The 19,510-nt window shown below is 45.3% G+C and overlaps 2 protein-coding genes across 5 annotated transcripts in view; one reads left to right on the plus strand and one right to left on the minus strand.

Annotated features, from left to right (window-relative positions):
• The window catches only part of OSBPL1A (oxysterol binding protein like 1A), a 99,466-nt gene extending 95,201 nt beyond the window's left edge, over nt 1-4,265 (plus strand). For 2 of the 3 annotated variants that reach the window (XM_060243897.1, XM_060243898.1), the window contains one exon: nt 3,131-4,265. In XM_060243897.1, the coding sequence (XP_060099880.1) occupies nt 3,131-3,233 (103 nt within the window). In that variant the 3' untranslated portion in view covers nt 3,234-4,265. Of the gene's footprint in view, nt 1-1,490; nt 1,515-3,130 lie in introns of all 3 variants that reach the window. The other variant, XM_060243896.1, reaches the window with a different exon arrangement.
• A 3,332-nt stretch (nt 4,266-7,597) lies between these two features.
• The window catches only part of LOC132575264 (calcium-binding tyrosine phosphorylation-regulated protein-like), a 29,883-nt gene continuing 17,970 nt past the window's right edge, over nt 7,598-19,510 (minus strand). The window contains exons 4-6 of one of the 2 annotated variants that reach the window (XM_060243889.1): nt 17,981-19,033; nt 14,655-14,795; nt 7,598-7,649 (exon numbers count right to left, since the gene is read on the minus strand). In XM_060243889.1, the coding sequence (XP_060099872.1) occupies nt 14,662-14,795; nt 17,981-19,033 (1,187 nt within the window). In that variant the 3' untranslated portion in view covers nt 7,598-7,649; nt 14,655-14,661. Of the gene's footprint in view, nt 7,650-14,654; nt 15,291-17,980; nt 19,034-19,510 lie in introns of both variants that reach the window. The other variant, XM_060243888.1, reaches the window with a different exon arrangement.

The raw sequence follows: 19,510 nt of genomic DNA on the forward strand, positions 1-19,510 counted from the left end.
TTTTAAAAGGCAGACACGAAATTTGCACTGGTTGAGTGCATAGCAAAAAGCATCTTTCAGGGGGGGAAATCAGTGGGTGACCAGGACAATAGCACCTTGTTCATTCACAGGGAATCATAACTGCTTGACTTATGTGTTCTGACCTCCTTGGTCACTACCAGGCTAATACTTGGCAGGCTCAAGCATGTATAGGGGCAGAACGGGGTTACCAGATAAAACTGCTGAAGAAAGATTTATTTCCCCTTGTTCAGGGACATCATGTTTCATTGCTTCATTTTGCATCATGTTATCAGAGGTTGTGATTTTAAGGGGGTAAAGATATTTTTAAGGTGGTAGAGCTGTTTATGTTGTTTCATTTGTCCTAAATTAGTTAAAATCTGAACGAAATCTGTCCTAAATTAGTTAAAATATTGTGAAGCTGAAGATTTGAACCAAATCCCTCTGGTAAATTCCTTTTATAGTAGGCAGTTGCCTAAGAATCCTCCACTTTGGTTTTTTTTTCTAATAAAATGAAAATGGGGTGGTGATTTGGAATGTCCTCTTGCCACCTAGAGGAGGTATGCTTTTTTATTTGGGAGTGAATTTAAACCCTCCAATATTTTTTGAGGGGGGGGGGGATGGGTAGCTTTCAGATCTTTAGCAAAGCCAGGAAGACTCCCAAGTTGGCTGCAAAATCTGTTTATTGTCGTGTGGCCCCAATCTGCTGATTTAGATATCTGTAGATGGTGGCCACACTTGAGAAATATATAGAAACTGGAATCTTCTGACAGTTCGAGGTTCAGAGATCATTGTCTTGGATCAGACATGATGGCAAACTGTGAATGAATCTGGGGAATCCTTAGGCTCTCACAGTCTTGTTCATCTAGTATCCTAGTCTAATAGATCTGTGTTTCTGCTATTGTGGCAAACCATAATTAAATGCAAGTCCTCGTAAAACAGGATTCCAAAGTGGACTCCAAGGGGGGGGGGGAGTTTGGACTCAGTAGTAAAGCTCCTGATTGGGACGCAGAAGGTTCCTCATTCAGTCCCCAGTGTCTCAGTTATTAGATGATATAAAAGACCTATCCTGAGACTTGGAGGGAGGCTGCCTGTTGAGTAAACAATACAGGCCTTGATAGACCAGTGGTCCAGTTCAGTAGAAGTTAGCTTTATGTGTTCATATGCATGTGGTTAAAATTGCTTAAGCCATATTTTGCTACTTTGGACATAAGGCAAAGTATGGCTTGCTGTGAAGGTATATAATTAGATTCCTCTGTGAAAGGTGAGGGGAGAGTTTGAGCTCAGCAATCCTACCCCCCGCCCCCCGCCATGGCTTCACCGCAAAATTTAAGTATGGCACATGGAGGACAAAAGCTACATATAAGCAAACTACACTGTGTCTTTGATGTTCCCTTCAGTTGTGCCATGAAAATCCTTTTGCAATAGTGTGTTCTAATTCAAATGTCTCTTTGTCACCGTAAGTTGCATTTCTGTTTTGTCTTTTTCCAAAGTCAACCAGTGGCCCAGGCTCTCAGGTTTGATCCTTTCTAATACATATTTTTGCTTGCTTTCCTGACAATGCTTGGCTTTGTGTTTTAAGGTTTAGAGTTGTGTCCAGTTCCTGTAAACAATGACATTCCGTGATTTGAATTTGACCTTCTTCCAAAATAATTCTGGTGTCCCTTTTTCTAGGTCAGTTAAAATGACTGTTCTGCTCCCCCCCCTTTTCTGAACAGTGCTAGAAATTTGCATCACTTCTATTAAATAGATATTGTATGTATGTTGATATGCAGGATTCCTTAGGATCCACCTGAATTTAGTTTCCCAAAAGGAGAACAGAGGCTTTCCATTTTTACTGCTACCATAGCATTGATTGCCAGATAGCACTTTAGATTATATAATCAGAAGTTTCCTTATGGTGAATTGTCACCTCTTAGATTCTTGTTAACGTCCTCCACCTAGGCAAGTTCTGTGCTTGCCAAAACCTGAGATACAGTCCCAATATAACATTACACAGAATATCTGTTGGGTTGGATCAGTGATCCCTCAGGCAGTGATAAACATGGATCTTTCATATTCTCCCTATCAGCCAGTTCTGACCCGAGTGCCATGGGACCCATGTGGAATAATGGCCACATGGGAAGGTGGGCTGCAGTGAGGAGGGGGGAGACAGTGTTGTCTTGCTTCATGCCTCTTCTTTCAATGGCATTCCACTGAGAGAGGAGGGAATGATTTCCCTTCTGCGCTGCAGTGCACTGACCAGCATGGCTATTACTCTATGCGTGTGCCCATGATTATGGGAGCGAAACTTCCCCTGGATGAAAGCTGCTGGGAGGGAATGCAGAAGAGATCTTGCTTGCACAAGGATCACAAATCACTGGATCAAACCCATTCATCTGACTCTAGTTTCAGTCAAAAGATTGCTTCACTGGAGGTGAATATGATGAATAAAAGTAAAAATATACTGATGCTTTCCTGTTACAATTCAACCTAAATGCAAAGACATACCTGAATTTAGTTTCTGTCTTCTTTTTTTGCCATCAAGTCACAGCTGACTTGTGGTGACCATGTGAGGTGTTCAAGGCAAGATATGTTTGGAGGTGGTTTCCCATTGCCTGTCTCTGCATTGGAACCGTGGTATTCCTTGGTGGTCTTCCATCCAAATACAGACCAGGGCCAACCCTGCTTAGCCTCAGAAATCTGATGAGATCAGGCTAGCCTGTCCTACTATTAAGGAAACAAGGACTGATTCCAGATCTGCTGGTCACCAGCCTGTTCTCTAGATGAGAGAGAGCAGATGATTGTGAAGAGGGAACTCACTGAGAGCCCCCTTCCCAAATTTGCAGCCCTCCTTGGTTATCAGCTTCTTGAAACAGGACTTAAACCATCTTTACTTCCTTTTCTTTTTTCGCTGCAATTTGTTTCAACTGAATACAATTAAAAGTAGTTACTAGACAAAATGGAGTGATTCAGTTAAGTATTTCTTAGCATACACATGAGGAGGATGCTAAGGGTGCAGAATTGCTAATATATCCATTTGAAAAGTCATACATGCAAGACAGAGCATGTGCCACTCTGTATATCTCTTGCAGCAGGGAATATATGTGCACTTTCTAAATGTGTGCCTTTTTCCCCTCCCTCCCCCTTCCAGGTGGTTTCATCAAGGGCCTAATCCCTACACTGGCGGACATGACTGGATTTACTCTGGGAGCTACTGGGAAAGAAGCTACTTTAACTTGCCTGATATTTATTAAAATGTATTGGGAAGCCTGAGGCTAACACCAACAAGTCTACATCAGTTTTCAGTGTTTTCCCTTCTTCTTCTACTTAAAACTGACTTTTAATTAAAGATACTATTAAGCAGCTTCTGCAGCAGTTGTGGTGGCACAGGAGTATCCTTGGGGAGGAAGCCTTTTTTACCACTCTCCCTATATTAAATAATATAGACACATGTACTTAAAAGAAACAATTATAGCTGCTGTATGTGGGGGGAGGAGAGGACCTAGCCACCTTTGCGGAAGGAAGCAATAAAATAAATATTCAGTCACCCAGAAATGAAACGCTTTGTCTTTAAGGCAGTGATAGCTGTCGTGACTTATTGAAAGCTTGAGATTTCTTACGAGACAAACACCAAAAGCACATTCATCCCATGCAATACTACGTTGGCCTGAAGGGCAGGATCACTTCCTAAAAGGCTTGGATTATGGATAGTGAGGCTGGAAATGTTACTGTCCCTGCACCAGCTACCCTTTCCCCTCTTACTCCTTGAGATCTGAAATAGGGTGAACTGGTAACATTATTCAGCAATGTCTATTCCATGTTTAATGCAGTGTTTTTGAATTTGCTCTTTTCATGTTTTATTACCATGCTTGTATCTCTAAGGAATTAAGAGCCATTTAAATCTTTGACGTTTAATTTGAACTAAGATGAAGTATTTTTTTAAAAAATCTGCAATGCACTAGGAGAGTGATGCCCAGCGCTGTCGGAGGTGGGTAGGGAGGCGGAATGGTCCTAAGCAAAGGGATCTTGGGGCACTTGCTGCCACAGGCAACTACTCTGGAAGGAAGTCTTCTGCATTTCAAAGCCAGTAAGGTAGCTCTGGGACTACTGTACACAGCAGATTTACCCCTTTCTTTGGGGTTGATGAAACTTTATGGAACATTATATTTGTATAAAGCTGGGTAAATTCCATAGGGCTTGCTGCTCTTGTATAATTTGATTCATGTTTGGAAGTATAGTGTTAACGGAGTAATTTAATTACTATTAAATAAAGGCTTTAAACTGTCCGTGCTGGAATTTCTTTGTTTACTGGGGATATCACCCCTTTACCATTGCCCACAGTGGCAGAATTAGCCTTCCCATTGTGTAGTTTCATTAAATGTACGAGAGACCAAATCTAACATGCATCATTTACAAATTAGTTGCAGCCATTCTGTGTGAAGGTCATCTGATTTCCATATCACTGTGCAATGTTTCTGGAGGATGGACCAGGAGTGCACCAATTTCATGCAGGCAAGCATCTGCCCTGTGTTTCCAATACAAAGAATGAACCTTCATTACAAAGCTATTTTGCTTCAGGCAAGACATACAAGATAGTCATTGTCCCATTCTAAGTTGTTTGGCATGCCAGTGAACTTGGAAGGGAGAGATCCTCTGGAAAATGCTGGCCAGCACTGAAGACACTCAGTGTTGTTGGTTTTTGTGTGTGTGTGTGTGTGTACAAAGCCTGTGCAGAGAGAATGGAAGAAGATCTCCATTCCAAGTCTTATCTGTCACATGAGAAGAGCCCAGCAGGATAAGACCAATGCTCCATCTAATCTAGCATCCTGTCTCACAGTGGCCCACCAGTTCCTCTGGACATCCAGCATCACAGCATAGAGACTGAGGCCATTCCCTGATGTTGCCTCCTGGCACTGGTAATCAGAGATTTACTGCCCGTGAATATGGCGGTTCCCTTTACTACTGATCTTGTACTCTTTGAAGAACTACTGGGAGACAAACAGATTCCCCTGACAAAGCCTATTGGTGAAATGTGTAAGGAATTTTGGGGAATTTCAATTGAGTAATAAAATGCAGATTTACCTGATTTTCTTTTTTATCTCCTGTGACCAGTGTAACCCTTTTATTTCCCCATGGTTTCCTTTGGTCACCAGGGCTAATCACTACTGATACATATATCCTCCATGGAGATGTCTAATCTACTTTTAAAGTTATGCCTGTGGCTATCACTACATCCTCTAACAGTGAATTCCACATTTTAATCAGTCACTGTGCAAAGAAGTATTTCCTTTTGTCCATCCTGAATTTACTGCCCATCAGCTTCACTGGATGCCCTTGAATTGTATTTTGAGAGACAGAGAAAAAGTTATTTTGGCTATTCTCTCCACTCCTTGCATAATTTTATAAGGTTCTATCATATCCCGTCCCTCCCCAGTTGTCTCTTTTATAAAGTCCCAGGCTCCTCAGACTTTCCTCACAAGGAAGGTGATCTAGCCTCCTTAATCATCTTGGTTGTCCTCCTCTGTAACTTTTCCAGCTCTGCAATGTTCTTTTGGATACGATGACCAGAACTGCCCACAGTATTCCAGATGAAGTTGCACTATAGATCTGTATAGGGGTATTATACTATTGGCCATTTTATTTTCAATCCCAGCCATAGAGTGCCTTTTTCACTTTTGTGGCTCACTGGGATGACACTCTCATTGAGCTATCTATCTACTTATTGTGTCAAGATCTTTTCCCAGCAAATTCAGACCCCATTAGCTTATACTTGAAGCTGAGATTTTTTGTTTCAGTGTGCATTACTTTACACTTAACCAACATTGAACCATCTGCCACATTGTTGACCACTCACCCAATTTGTGGAGAACCAACTAGAGTTCTGCACAATCATCCTTGATTTTCACCATCCTGCATACTTGTATGCCATCTACAATGTGGCCACTACACTACTCACCCCAGTCTGAGATCATTTATGAACAAATTGTTATTGCCCTCACCCCTGCTCTCCCTTCTTCTACTTTGCATATTCTTCAGAGGGCTTGTGGGTTCTGTGAAGTTTTAAATTTCCTTGCATCTTACGATGCTGGGGATCAACAGAGAACAACATCCCCTTTGAACTTCATATGGTCAAGCTTTGAGAACCAGTTTGGTGTAATGGTTAAGTACACGGACTCCTTTCTCGGAGAACCAGGTTTGATTCCCCATTCCTCCACTTGCAGCTGCTGGAATGGCCTTGGGTCAGCCATAGCTCTTACAAATTTGTCCTTGAAAGGGCAGCTTCTGTGAGAGCTCCCTCAGCCCCACCTATCTCACAGGGTGTTTGTTGTAGGGGAGGAAGATAAAGGAGGTTATAAGCCACTTTGAGATTAAGAGTTTAGAGGGAAGGATATAAATCCAATTTCTTAAGAAAAAAAATACAGTCAAGTTTTCTTAGGTGTTTGAAGGGGATGGAGGCCAGCTAAGCAACTGTGGAAACTGCATTCTACAGAGCAGTGGAATTTGACTGATTTCTCCACTATTCAGCTAGGAAATATACCTTATTCACCAGAGTCTATTCCCTTTCTAATTTAGGGGTTATCAAGACAAGAAGCACTCTATTGAGTTAGAAAAACTCTAGTTGGAGGAGCAAAACATTTGATGATAATTTCCCCCTCCCTGCTCTGGTGGTTAAATTCCTTTGCATGTTTCACTGGCCCTACCAGGAAGTTCTCCCTGCAGTCACAAATGTTTTCCTCAGTTGAGGATGGAGAAATTATTTTTCATGACTTAATAATCATCCACAGATGGAGAAACTAGCAGCAACATTCTGTAGCTCCATGCAGACCGTACTGGTACTTCAATTAGAACTCAAAAGTTTTAACCAACTGGTTGGTTTCTACCAGTCTTTCCAATTCAGTTTTATTCCTTGTTCCCTATAAATGAAAACGTGCTATTGCTTTGGTTCCACTTTTTAAAACGTCCCTCTGTGTTCCTAAAAGTCTCCTAGAGCTTTTATTCTTCTGGCTACAAAATTTTGTAGCTGAATATTTGTTTCACAATAGTGCATGTGTATTCTTCTGCCAGTGTACACTTAATACCTTTTGCCACAATTTGTATAAACTTTCTGGTTATTCTAATAAATCGTTCAAAATCTAATCTTGAGCAGAGGATTATATTCTGCCAAGAAAAAGACATGGAGATTAATCATGCTATCACAATCTAGTTTAAACTTTTTTCCAATATTTACAGTAAATCCAGATTTAATTTTTTTTAAAAAAAAATCATTTATACCCCCCTTTCTCCCCAGGGGGGCCAAAAGTAGTTTATGTGGTTCTCTCCTCCATTTTATCTTCTCAGCAGCTCTTTGAGGTCAATTAGGCTGGGTGTGTGTGATTGACCCCAAGGTCACCCAGCAAGATTACATGACTGAGCTGGGATTCAAACCTGGCTTTCCCAGATCCTAGCCAAAGCCTTCTAACAATTGTACCATGTCGGTTCTGATGCGTTTGGCTACCCTGCTTATTTTTTTTTAAATCTATTACACCAGCAACATGAGGGGTTTTGTTGGGGGGAACACTTTCTGATTCAGATTGCTGGCACTGTTTTATTGATTGCTTGTATTAGGTAATCAATTATTAAAGATGCAGGTTCCATTGTGGAGTGAAATTCAGACAGCAACTCTTCTCAACCTAGAAGTGAAAAAACACATCTCATTGAAATTTAAGCACTGCCTTTTCTTCACTAAAACATAACTTTTACAATAGTAACAACTGTCAAAGCAAATACTACTGTTTGCAGCCCATCTCTTATGTAAAGTTACAAGAATACCTTGAACCCCAGTCATATCCCACACACTGTCTCCTTTTAATTGCTCTCCAAGGTTTGGAGCTGCTGTTCCAGTTCCTTTTAGCTGGAGAAACCCACGGACCAAATGCTCCAAATGTAACATGCAAAGCATCATGTGTTCTTTACCCCCTCTCTATAGTAAGGAGTGCTTTTTCTTATACAAGTACTACCACCAATTTTGTTCACGACATTAAATTTGAAGAAGGGAGGAGGGAAATGTGTATACTTCAGGGTCCAGTGTTCCTGCCCCAAATTGCAACCTTGTTACCATGATATATGGGTCTAGTTACATCACTGCGTAACTCAAGATATACTTATAAAGGGATCTCTTTTCCCCAGGTCCCCTTCCTGACATTACTTCCTCTTTCCCTCCCAGGCAATCGCCATAGCATCTACTGACTCCTTTTCATCTACAGTTTTATCTCCACCCCCTGTCTTCAGCTTCTCTCCACCAGTGTTCCCTCTAAGCTGAGTCAGCATGAGCTAGCTCACATATTTTTAGCCTCCAGCTCACACAATTTTGTCTTAGCTCAGGAAGGATGACCCCACAGCACAATAATTTATGCAGTAGCTCACAACTTTAATGCCACTAGCTCACAAAGTAGAATTTTTGCTCACAAGACTGCAGCTTACAGGGAACAGTCTCCACCTGGCAGCCATTCCCCTTTCCTTCTCTCCCACCCACTTTTACTACCTTTCTCTCTTCTCCCTACTTCAGTGTCTCGCTTTTTCTTTCCCCTTTTCATGCTATCGTTTACCGTTTTCATTCTCTCCCCACCCTACCCCTTTGACTGAGAGAAACTAAAACGTGAGAGGTTCACAATGTTGTTGTGGTTGTGCAAAAAATCTTAAAATGGCACCCAAGATCCTAAAGCAATAGGAGCTCCCCACTTTTTAAAAAAAGTTTTATTTTTCCTGCAAAGCTGGGACTTTCCTGATATTTGCACAAAAATCCCCACTCCAGCATTCCTGGGCCTCATTTTGTAGATTTTTGATACACTATCTATTGGTCCACTTCAAAATTAGATATAACAATGCAAGGGAGCTCCTATGGCAAGTTTGTACCAGGCTCAAAATAGTAGGATTCTCTATATTTTAACATCCCGATCACAATGAACCTACTACCTCTTTCCATTATTCTTGCAAATAAAGCCACAATCATGTAACAGTAGCAAATACTTCCACAATGAAAAAGCTGGGACATTATTTGAATAACTGAGCAATTTTTAGGGTTGCCAACCTTCAGGTGATGGCTAGAGATCTCCTGGGATTATAACTGATTACCAGGTAACAGAGATCAGCTCACCTGAAGCAGTTAGGCTGTGGAATCACCATGCAATTTTAAAGCATACAATTTTTGGTCTATTTTTATGCCTCCTTTGTGGTTACGCTAGCAAACCCACTGCACATAATAAAAACTAATGACAATGTGTCCTTTTATATAAAATGCAGTGTTTGGTTCTAAAGCTTGTGTTTCAAAATTGTGCTCATATAAAGCCCTGTGTCCAAAGGGAACTGAAAATGGCTTTTTCTTTCTTTCCACATTTCTTTAGAGAATCCACAAGCTATGTTACAGTTTCAATTTTATATAAAGCTCTACTTCTCCCCCTCAAGTGTAATAGCAGCTTGAAACACAAATCTCTGGCACAAGTCACAGAAAACATTGTGTGACCCTTTATCTAAATGTGAGGCCATATGATCCCTGATATCAACAATGCCAGCAGACTTAGGCAAGGGGGTTGCAAATTTCAGAGTAGTTTCTCAGAAGCTGATCTATTTGTTGTTAGTGAAAAAAGAATACTCCATGAAATACTCAGAATTTTCAGAACAAGCCATTGCACATGTTTTGCTGGATTGTACCTTAGAATCAGAAAACTATAATGTTTAGAGCAGCTGCCCCAAACTACCAAGAATGTAACCCACTACTGAATCCCTGTTTAAGGGTGGCCTCATGATTCTTATCTAAAGCAGAGTTTCTTGATCCAGATCGTAAATTTTGTGTCTGGCGTTCATCCCGGGAAGTACAGCACAGCGCATCTGGACAGTGCCTGATAGGGACGAACGCAGCCCGCCTATGACGATCAGTGGCAGAAAGTTTAACTGGCCAGGACTGGACCTGACCAGGAAGAAGGTTGTTCCAGGAAATGTATATAACGGGGGACCCAGACCCGCCATGTTGTCTTTGGGATGTACTCACTAATAACGCATGTTGCCATCTGAACGTCTCCGATATCAGTACTTTACACTGGCGAAAAGGTGGGATACCAGAGGGCAGCCTCCAGCCACCAGCAAGCCCTGCAATCCGAGCTCTAGTGCTCCCGTGGCCAAGGTCATGGTTACTGCTCCCAGGCAAACCTGGCATTTGACATCACCTGGGTGGACCAGATCAACTACTACATAGAGCTGCACAAAATAGAGGCAGCAGCAGAGAAGAAGGTGCTTCTCCTGAGTTCGTGTGGGGTGGAGACCATCCAGCTGATGAAGCGACTCATCGTGCCGACCACCCTTGCAAGGGCAACCTACAGCCAGCTGGTCAAGGCAATGACGAACCACATGGCGCCACAGCCATCCCATCTCACATGAAGGCATGCATTCTACATGAGACAGCAGAGACAAGCTGAGTCCGCCACCAAGTATCTTGCAGAGCTTTGTGAGTTAGCCCTGAGATGTGATTTCACGGGGGACCTGGAAGAGAGCCTGCTGGACCATTTCGCAATTGGCATCCGGGAGGAGAAAATGCGCCGAAAGTTGCTAGCATACAAGGACAAAGACATCAACCTCACGAAAGTGCTCCGACAGGCAACCACCTTCAAACAGACGCACACCAGCCCTTCCGCGAACCAGGCCGCTGCCTCGATCTCGGACGGCTCCGACGAGGAACGGGCACATCAGCTTCAGCGCCAGCCACGCAGCGGGCTGAAAACACCAAACTGACCATGGGCAACAGAGAAGCCAAGCACCAAGTGCGCCAGCTATGGGGACCCACACAAGCGTCGAGACTGCCCCTACCGTAACGTGGACTGCAGAAGCTACGGAAAGGTGGGCCACCTCACCTGAGCTTGCAGGGCCAGACCCAACAGGAGGCCCCAGTCCACACACCATGACTCGACAGACGCACGAACAATGGCCGCAAACAGCATCCAGGTAATGAACTTGCTCCAGGACATCCCCGACAAGGTCAAAGTGCAGGTCTTGATCGAGGGGGATCCCTGCCTGATGGAATTGGACATGAGATCCTCCATCTCCATTATTTCGGAAGAGACCCTCAGTAAACTCTGCCCCCACAACTGTCCGGCCCTGCGGCCTGCAGAGTTCATATTGCAGGACTTTCAAAAAAATCCAGTGTAGATCATGGGGTGGGCCAGAGTTAGGGTGGAGTTCAAAAATTTTAAAGGGGCCCTGGACATTTTTGTGGTGAAGCACTGGCTCATCACCCTATTGGGATTGGCTTGGTTTAAGTCCCTGGGCATCAAAATTGTAGAGGCGGACCACATACAGGCCCACAGTTTTGACCAAGTGTGCTAGGAGTTCCCAGAAGTATTCGACGGGGGTCTGGGAACGTACAAGGGGCCACCTATCACATTGCAGCTGGACCCCACGGTTAGGCCCTTAAGGCTGAAAGCTCGACGGGTTCTGTTTGCACTTAAGCCAAAAATCGAAGCCGAACTGGACCACCTTGAGACCCAGGGGGTGCTAGAGCCTGTCTCCCAGATCACTTGGGAGACTCCCATAGTCACCCCAGTCAAGCCAAACAGGGACGTGTGCATCTGTGCAGACTACAAATGTGCAATTAATAAAGCAATACAGGACCACCCATACCCCGTCCTGGTGGTCAGCCATGTCATCGCCTCCCTGGCCGGTTCCAAGCTTTTCAGGAAGTTGGATTTGGCCCAAGCATACCAACAACTTCCAGTGGATGAGCAAATGGCTGAGGCTCAGACCATCGATACGCATCGGGGGGCTCCAGAAATTTTCCAAAGCTTAATGGACTCTCTCCTTAAAGGGATTCCCGAAGTACAATCCTTTTTTGATGATGTTTTGATAGCGGCACCTGACGCCGACAACTTCTGCCACCACCTTCAAGAGGTGCTCCGCCATTTCCAGAATGCGGGTCTCAAGGTGAAGTGGGAGAAGTGCTTGCTTGGGGTGCCAAGGGTGGAGTTTCTGGGATTTGCAGTGAACGCCACGGGAATTCACCCAATGGCTGACAAAACCAGGGCAATAGTACAGGCCCTGGCCCCCACTTGCAGGGTGGAGTTACAGAGTTTTTTGGGGCTCCTGAACTTTTACCACTCATTCTTGCCCCACAAAGCAGCCCTGGCCAAACCTCTACACAGACTCCTAGAAAAGGGCGCCCCATGGGTCTGGGGGGAAAAGCAGGTCATGGCCTTCTAGGTGGTCAAGGACATCTTGGTTTCAAATGAGGTACTCCACCGTTTTGACGAGTCCCTCCCCGTGAATTTAGCATGCGATGCTTCCCCTTACGAAGTGGACACCATCCTGGGCCACCAACGCCTGGACTGGAGAGAGGTCTCCATGGCCCATTACTCTCGCACTTTGACTCAGGCTGAGCGCAACTACACCCAAATAGATAAGGAAGCATTGGAAATCGTGATGGGCGTATACAAATTCAATGACTACCTTTATGGTAGGTGCTTCACGATTGCCACAAACTACAAGCCATTGCTTGGCCTACTCGCCCCAGACCGCCAGACACCGCAGATCCTGTCGCGGAATGAGTTCAACTCATACACCTAAAAGCTTGTCTACCACCCCGACAAGGCAATGGGCCACGCAGACGCCCTCAGCCGCCTTCCGCTGCCACAGACGGACCCAGATCCAGCCCCAGCACACCACATGATGCTCCTAGAGTCTCTGCCGGAGCAGCCCCTCCACACAGCAGAGGTAGCCAAGTCTCTTTAGCCGACAGACTTTGCTCCTGTGGAGCAAATACTCCTGACTCAATCCAGCATATATTGTTTGATTGTTCTTTTTACCATAATCTCCGTAAAGATTTATTTGGCAAGCTTTCTTTTTCCCCAGATTTGTCTATTCTGCCACCCTGTTATTATCTATTGAGTGATTCTGAGGGGGTGGTTAGTGAGGCTGTGGCAAAATTTCTGGCTGACATCCTTAAATATAATTCTGACCATGTTTGAATGCATCTGTAAGCTCGGTTTCATTTTGATTTTATCTCCAATGTTTAAATTTTTATATTCTGTGTATTTTTATTTGAATCTATTATGCCATTAAAGGTTTGGTATAGTATGGTATGGGTCAGCCCACGGGCAAATTGGACACTGCATTCAGACCATTTGTTTCCCGTCGGGAAGAACTCTCCTTACACAAAGGGTGTATTCTTTGGGGCAGCAGAGTGGTGGTCCCTCCCCCACTCCAGAAGCAAGTGCTCGAAGCCTTGCATGAGACGCACCCAGGGATAGTGCATATGAAAGCTCTGGCATGGAGCTATGTATGGTGGCCAGGAATGAATGAAGAGATTGAGGGGTGGGTTAGGAGGTGCCTGCCCTGCCAAGAGTCCTGGCTGAATCTGACCGGCACCCCCATTCATCACTGGGAATCCAGCTGGGTGCCGTGGTCCTGGCTACACTTAGACTTTGTGGGGCCATACCAGGGGCAAATATTCTTTATCTTGGTGGATGCTTACACAAAATGGCTGGAGGTCATCCCAGTCGCTTCCACCTCTTCCACGGCCACAGTCAGAGCCTTACGGAGGGGTTTTTGCACCCACGGAATCACTGACACCGTAGTGACGAACAATGGCACCGCATTAACCACTCGGGAGTTCCAGGAATTCCTGAATGGGTACCTCATCCGCTACATACGGTCCGTTCCTTTTCACCCAGCCACTAGCAGCCAAGTGGAGCTCATGGTTCGCACAACCAAGGAGATCCTGGGTTGCATAGTACAAGTGGATTGGGACCACCGACTGTCCGCTTCCTATTTGGGAACAGGATCAACCCCAACCCATCTGCGGGTGTAAGTCCTGCCAAGTTACTCATGGGCAGGCGGTTAACCACCAAGCTAGATAGGTTATGCCCCAACCAGGCCCCGGACCTCCGCAGCTCCCCTGAGACCAGGGAAGCCACTAGGGGGTTCTTTCTGAGGGATCCGTTCTATGCCAAGAACTTTGCAAGTGGGCCAGAGTAGATACAAACTCGGGTGCTGCGGCTCACCGGGTCCTGCTCTTACGAGGTCTTGTCGGAAGGGGGCAGCTCCTCCGCAAACACATAGACCAACTCCGCTGCCGCACACTGCCGGAGGAACCAGCAGGGCCAGGAGGAGTGGGGAACATGGAGAGCATGGGGCCACCACAAAAAGCAACCCTACCGAGCTCGCCAGGGTCGCTGGCAGAGGAGCCGTACAGGGTGGGGGAGATACCTCCGCAGGATCAAGACAACACTCTGCCAACCGTAGCCCAAAGCGAGGAACCAGCAGTTACAGAACCCCAGGCAGCAGCCCCAGCTCCCCAGATCAAACCTCGGCGATCATTCAGAGAGCAGCGGCCACCCACTCAATTGAAAGACTATGTATATTGAAATAGGGGGGCAGGAGTGTTGTGTCTGGCATTCGTCCTGGGAAATACAGCACAGCGCACCTGTTGGCTGTGCTTGGTAGAGACGAAAACAGCCCGCCTATGATGATCAGTGACGGGAAGTTTAACTGACCAGGATTGACCAAGAAGAAGGTTGTTCTGGGAAATGAATATAACAGGGGACCCGGACCCGCCCTGTTGTCTTTGTGATGTACTCGCTAATAAAGCGTATTGCCATCTGAACATCTCCAATATCAGTACATTACAGTAAGCATGCATGAATTAATCTACCTACCTTCTCACTACTCTGTTCTGCGTATTGAGGCAGTAGTAAATGTTATCTCTCCAGCTATACCATAGCTTCCTGCAAAGGGTGCCTTATCTCCAGCTCCCGAGCCCATCTTCCCAGTCATTACATCTTCCAGTGGTATGGCAACTGAAAGAAAAACTGGAGTTGGAGGTCTACCGCTATCCTGTGCTGAGTTAAAACTGGGATTGGCCATTTTTGGATCCGCTGCCCTGGCGACCGGTACAGGTATTGTCGCAAACTTTCTCACGGTACCACCAGTGTCTGGCTGCGTAAGGACTGTATGGCCAGGGATAGGTTTCCAGTCCTGTTTATTCTGAACAGAAGAGCCCACTAAAATGAAAGGTGGTGCATTTCCCTTCTTCCCATCTTCCATCATCACATAAGTTGGAGAGGACGCTTTTGGCGGTTGACCATGTTGTATCATCTGCGGCTGTAGATACTGTGGTTGATCCTTACCGCTAGATAAAAATAGGGTTGCCTGGGGAACGGGAGCACCAGATCCCATAGATGGAAGGGGTGGTGGAGGTGACTTACGACCTTGTTGTTTCAAATCAGTTAGACAATAGAGAGTCCATACATTAGAATATGGTGGTGGTGGTCCTGGTTCGCTTGTTGCCAATGCTATAAAATAAAAATTTAAAGAGAATTTGCTGGCATGAAAGACCATCTGCTAGGAGCTACAAACTGCAGTCATATTGTACAGCCTTACATACAGTTTACTGCTGCAAGAAAGCATGTTCAAGAGAGGATTCTTAGAGAAAAAGGCAAGTGTTTGGCATGGCTGAAAAAGACAGGAACGATGTTGCTGCAGTGGCAGCAAAGCTGCAGTTATGATTGAGAAGCTTCTTTTTAAAGAACCTGTCTGGCTGATTACATAGTGTCGTTCTGATCTTGTTTCTTCACAGTGAAGAGTTACAGCTTGCAGTCTCCAAGCATACAGGAATACGTTCTCCGGGGGAAATAAAGCCGCCAAGAAATCCCACAGCTAGGACAGGCAGGACAAGTCCAGTTTGTCTAGGCTGTTCAATAATTAGTGTCTATAAGCAACTCTGCACCTCTGCTCTATTTTCTTCTCACTACTGTGTCACAATAGCGATTGTTGTGGATTCCAAGACCAGCTTCTAAAAACTATATTGCTTGTGTTAGATACCTGTGTCCTTCAGTGCTTCTGGGAGAGGTAACATTTAGGCCAGCAGGACACAGCTTTGTTTACATTTAGGAGTGCCCAAACATGAGAATGGGAAAATATTTCCTCAGCCACAAGACTTGCTTCTACTGCTGCAACCTTGTTTCTGCTGCCCAGCCATGCCAATATCTTACAAATACATTTTCCCTTCCATATTTTCTCTTCTCCAACATGCTTTCATATCTTCACTACCTAACTCTGTAATGGGAAATGACTTCTAGGGGCTCTATTCAGTGAATTCAGATGGAGTTGTAGGGAAGATGACAGAAGGGCTTCTCCAGATGCCAAGAGGGGGTGGTCTATAAACTTGTTGCAGAAGAGGAGGAGGGGAAAAGGCAGCTCCATGTCATGAAAGCACACCAAGCCTCTGGCAGAGCAGAATTTCTGTTTCTCAGCAACAAGTGCTTAGGCCACTTCCTGTACAGCATCTGCAGGAGCCTGGGCTTTAGGGGACAGCGCAGGCAACCACCACCATTTGTTTTAAATGCAACCCCCCACATTAACGCCATGGCTGAGATTCTACATACTTGGTTTAAAAATAAAAAAGTTAAGTTACAGTCACACACAACACTCTTCTAGCTGGCATGAGCAGGTATGCAATTTGGATTCAAAATAAGAACATAAGAAGAGTCTTGCTGGATCTGACCATTCATCTAGTCCAGCATCCTGTCTCACATAGGAGCCAGCCAGTTCCTCTGGAGAGCCAAAAACAGGGTATACGCCTGATATTGCCTCCTGGCTCTTGGATTCAGAGGCTTAGAGCTTCTGAATGAAGAGGTTACCCTCAGTCAACATGGCCAGTAGCCATTGACAGACTTATCCTCCATGAATCTATTTAATCCCTTTTAAAAGCTGTTTATTCCTGTGGCCGTCACCACAACCTCTGGCAGTTAATTCCACATTTTAATCACTCACTCTGTAAAGCAGTATTTCTTTTTGACCATCCTGAACCTTCGTACATCAATTTAATTGGACACCTTCCAGTCCTAGTATTTTGGGAAAGGGAGAAACATTTCTCTTTGTCATCTCTGTCTTTCCTATGCATAATTTTATAAAATGCTATCATGTCATCCCAGGCTCTTCAGCCCTTTCTCATAGGGAAGGTGATCCAACGCCCTACTCATCTTGCTTGCCCTCCTCTGTACTTTTTCTAGCTCTTCCATGTCCTTTTGGAGATATGGTGAGCAGAACTGTACACTGAATTCTAAATGCCATAGATTTGTACAGGGGCATTACATTATTGTACAGGGGCATTTTATTCTCAGTCCATTTGTCATCCGAAATAACCGAAAAGGTTGCTTTATTCTTGAGTTTGGTAATCGAGGATCGATTGTCCAATGTATATCTGCCTATGATTGTTTTTGTTATTTCTATATCTGTTTATCTATTTTTATAATCTGATATATGCCAATGAAGGCTTTTGTTGTTGATATGGTGAGCAGAACTGTATACTGAATTCTAAATGAGGCTGCGCCATAGATCTATACAGGGGCATTACATTATTGGCCATTTTATTTTCAGTCCATTTCCTAATAATCCCTAACATAATTTGCCTTTTTCACTGCTACAGCACACTGAGTTGACACTTTCACTTAGCTATCTACTATGACCCCAAGGTCTACCGTGAGAAAGTCTAATAACAGTTTCCATAAAAGCTGAAACAAACACTGCAGCTCCTCACAACTCCTTTCCGAAGTGTTGCTTTGCCCCACCAACGTCTTTGCAGGAAACGATACAGAGACCATAGCAGTTTCAGTAGAAGACTGGGTCACATAACATGCAAGCGAGGCACATTATGAGGCTTGCTCATGATTAGCCATGCATCTGGAAGCAACCTATGGGGATAATTCCATACATGCCCATTCCAGCTAAGCAAGTGCTGAAGACACTGTAGAGGAAGACTGACCAATTATTTAGCTCAGCGTTGCATTGCCATGGGTAGTTGCATTTAAATAACTATGGCTCCAGTCCTCAAGGAGCTCTGCTGGCATAAGCCCCACTGGTTTCAGCTGGGTTCCAGACAGCACAAGCACATTTGAGGAGATGGACCAGTTGGTTAATTATGGAACTACAGTATGGTTACAATACAGCATACACAGGATTCAAAAAGATCTTGATTTCTTACCTGACATAATAAAACCTGGGTCAGTTGGTCTCAGTTGCTCTGTAGTATCCATTCTGTCATAGTCACATTCTGCATCATCTGCAGATGGATCTAGAATACTAGTGCATGTAAACTGACCTGCATTTAGTGACGCCGTTAGTGGATCTAAAAGACATGCTACGTTGTCTATGAAAGGAATAACTATTTGCTGTGGAAACTGCTCTATGTAAGGTGGGGCCTCTCCACCAGCATCGGGATCCTCGACACCCATGGGTGTGAGCTGTAGGTCTGATGTGACCTCAATTTCACTTGGACAAGATTCAGCCTGCAAAGGGTCTTTATCAGGAGGAGGTGGTGGTGCCGGGGGTGGTGGTTCTTCCTGCAAGGGGTCTGAGGAAGCTTCTTCTACTACATCATCAGGTGGTGGTAGCTCAGCCTGACTGCCTGAGGTAACTACCTCCCCAAGAACGGAGGTCTGACTCCGAGTGTCTGGCTCAGCCCTGACAGACTGTGCAGAAGCTGCAGGCGCTACTTCTGCAGGCTCTGCTTCTGCAGGCTCTGCTTCTGCAGGCTCTGCTTCTGCAGGCGCTGCTTCTGCAGGCTCTGTTTCTGCCGGCTCTGCTTCTACAGGTGCTGCTTCTGGGGCAGGTGCTTCTTCTTCAGCGGCTTCAGCAGCTTCTGCTGGTGCAGCCGTGACATCCGCTGTGGACTGGGATAACTTAGGAAGGGTCTGCACAGAGATAGCCACATCCTTCAATTCAGGTTCATATGCAACACATTCGTTACCTAGCATCTGTGCTGCTAGCTGGGCAGGATCAGCTGGGACATAGGCAAGTTCACGTGCCTTCTCATCCCCAGCCTTATCTATCACGGCGTCATGGTTTGATGGGTATTGGGTAGTCTTGGTGCTCAGTTCACGTGCAGGTTCTTCACAGATTTGGTCCTCTTCGGTGTCAGTCGATTTCTCCTTCCGTTTGGGTTCCGTACACATCGGAGCTGTTCCATCTCCTATGTCAGACCTTTTGGGTGGCCCACGACCTGCGGCTGTTCCTGCAGCTTCAGCCCATCCTTCTACTGCAAGACAGCAAATACAAAGGAAGTTAAAATCAGGTCAAGAAAAACTGGCTGTTGCTTAAAAGCCCTGGGCTTCCGCCAAATCCACTTTGGAAGTTTCATCATCTGATCCTTTGCCAATGAGAGCAACCAGCTGAAATATGACTATGGCTTGTTTGTGAAACCAGAGGTGGGCTCCACAGACCCAACTGCCACACAACGGCTGCTTAGAATTCCAAGGGGCAGGGGCAGGTCTTAGCCAATGGACAACAGGGGAAGCTGCTCTGGGCCCCATGGGGGTGGGAATTACCCCCTGGAGAGTGAAGAAGAAGATGAGTGGTGCCCTGGTGTCCACTTGCACCTACCCCACCCAGGCTGAGGCAGCTAGCTGCTGGCAGTGGCTTCTGCCCATTTTGCATGGGACGGAGCTGCCCCGTGCTTGGCTTCAGTGCGTGAGGGTAGCAGTGGTAGGGTGACAGTGCTTCTGGGGTGGGCTTT

Source organism: Heteronotia binoei, chromosome 7, assembly GCF_032191835.1.
Source record: "Heteronotia binoei isolate CCM8104 ecotype False Entrance Well chromosome 7, APGP_CSIRO_Hbin_v1, whole genome shotgun sequence".
Taxonomy (NCBI): domain Eukaryota; kingdom Metazoa; phylum Chordata; class Lepidosauria; order Squamata; family Gekkonidae; genus Heteronotia; species Heteronotia binoei.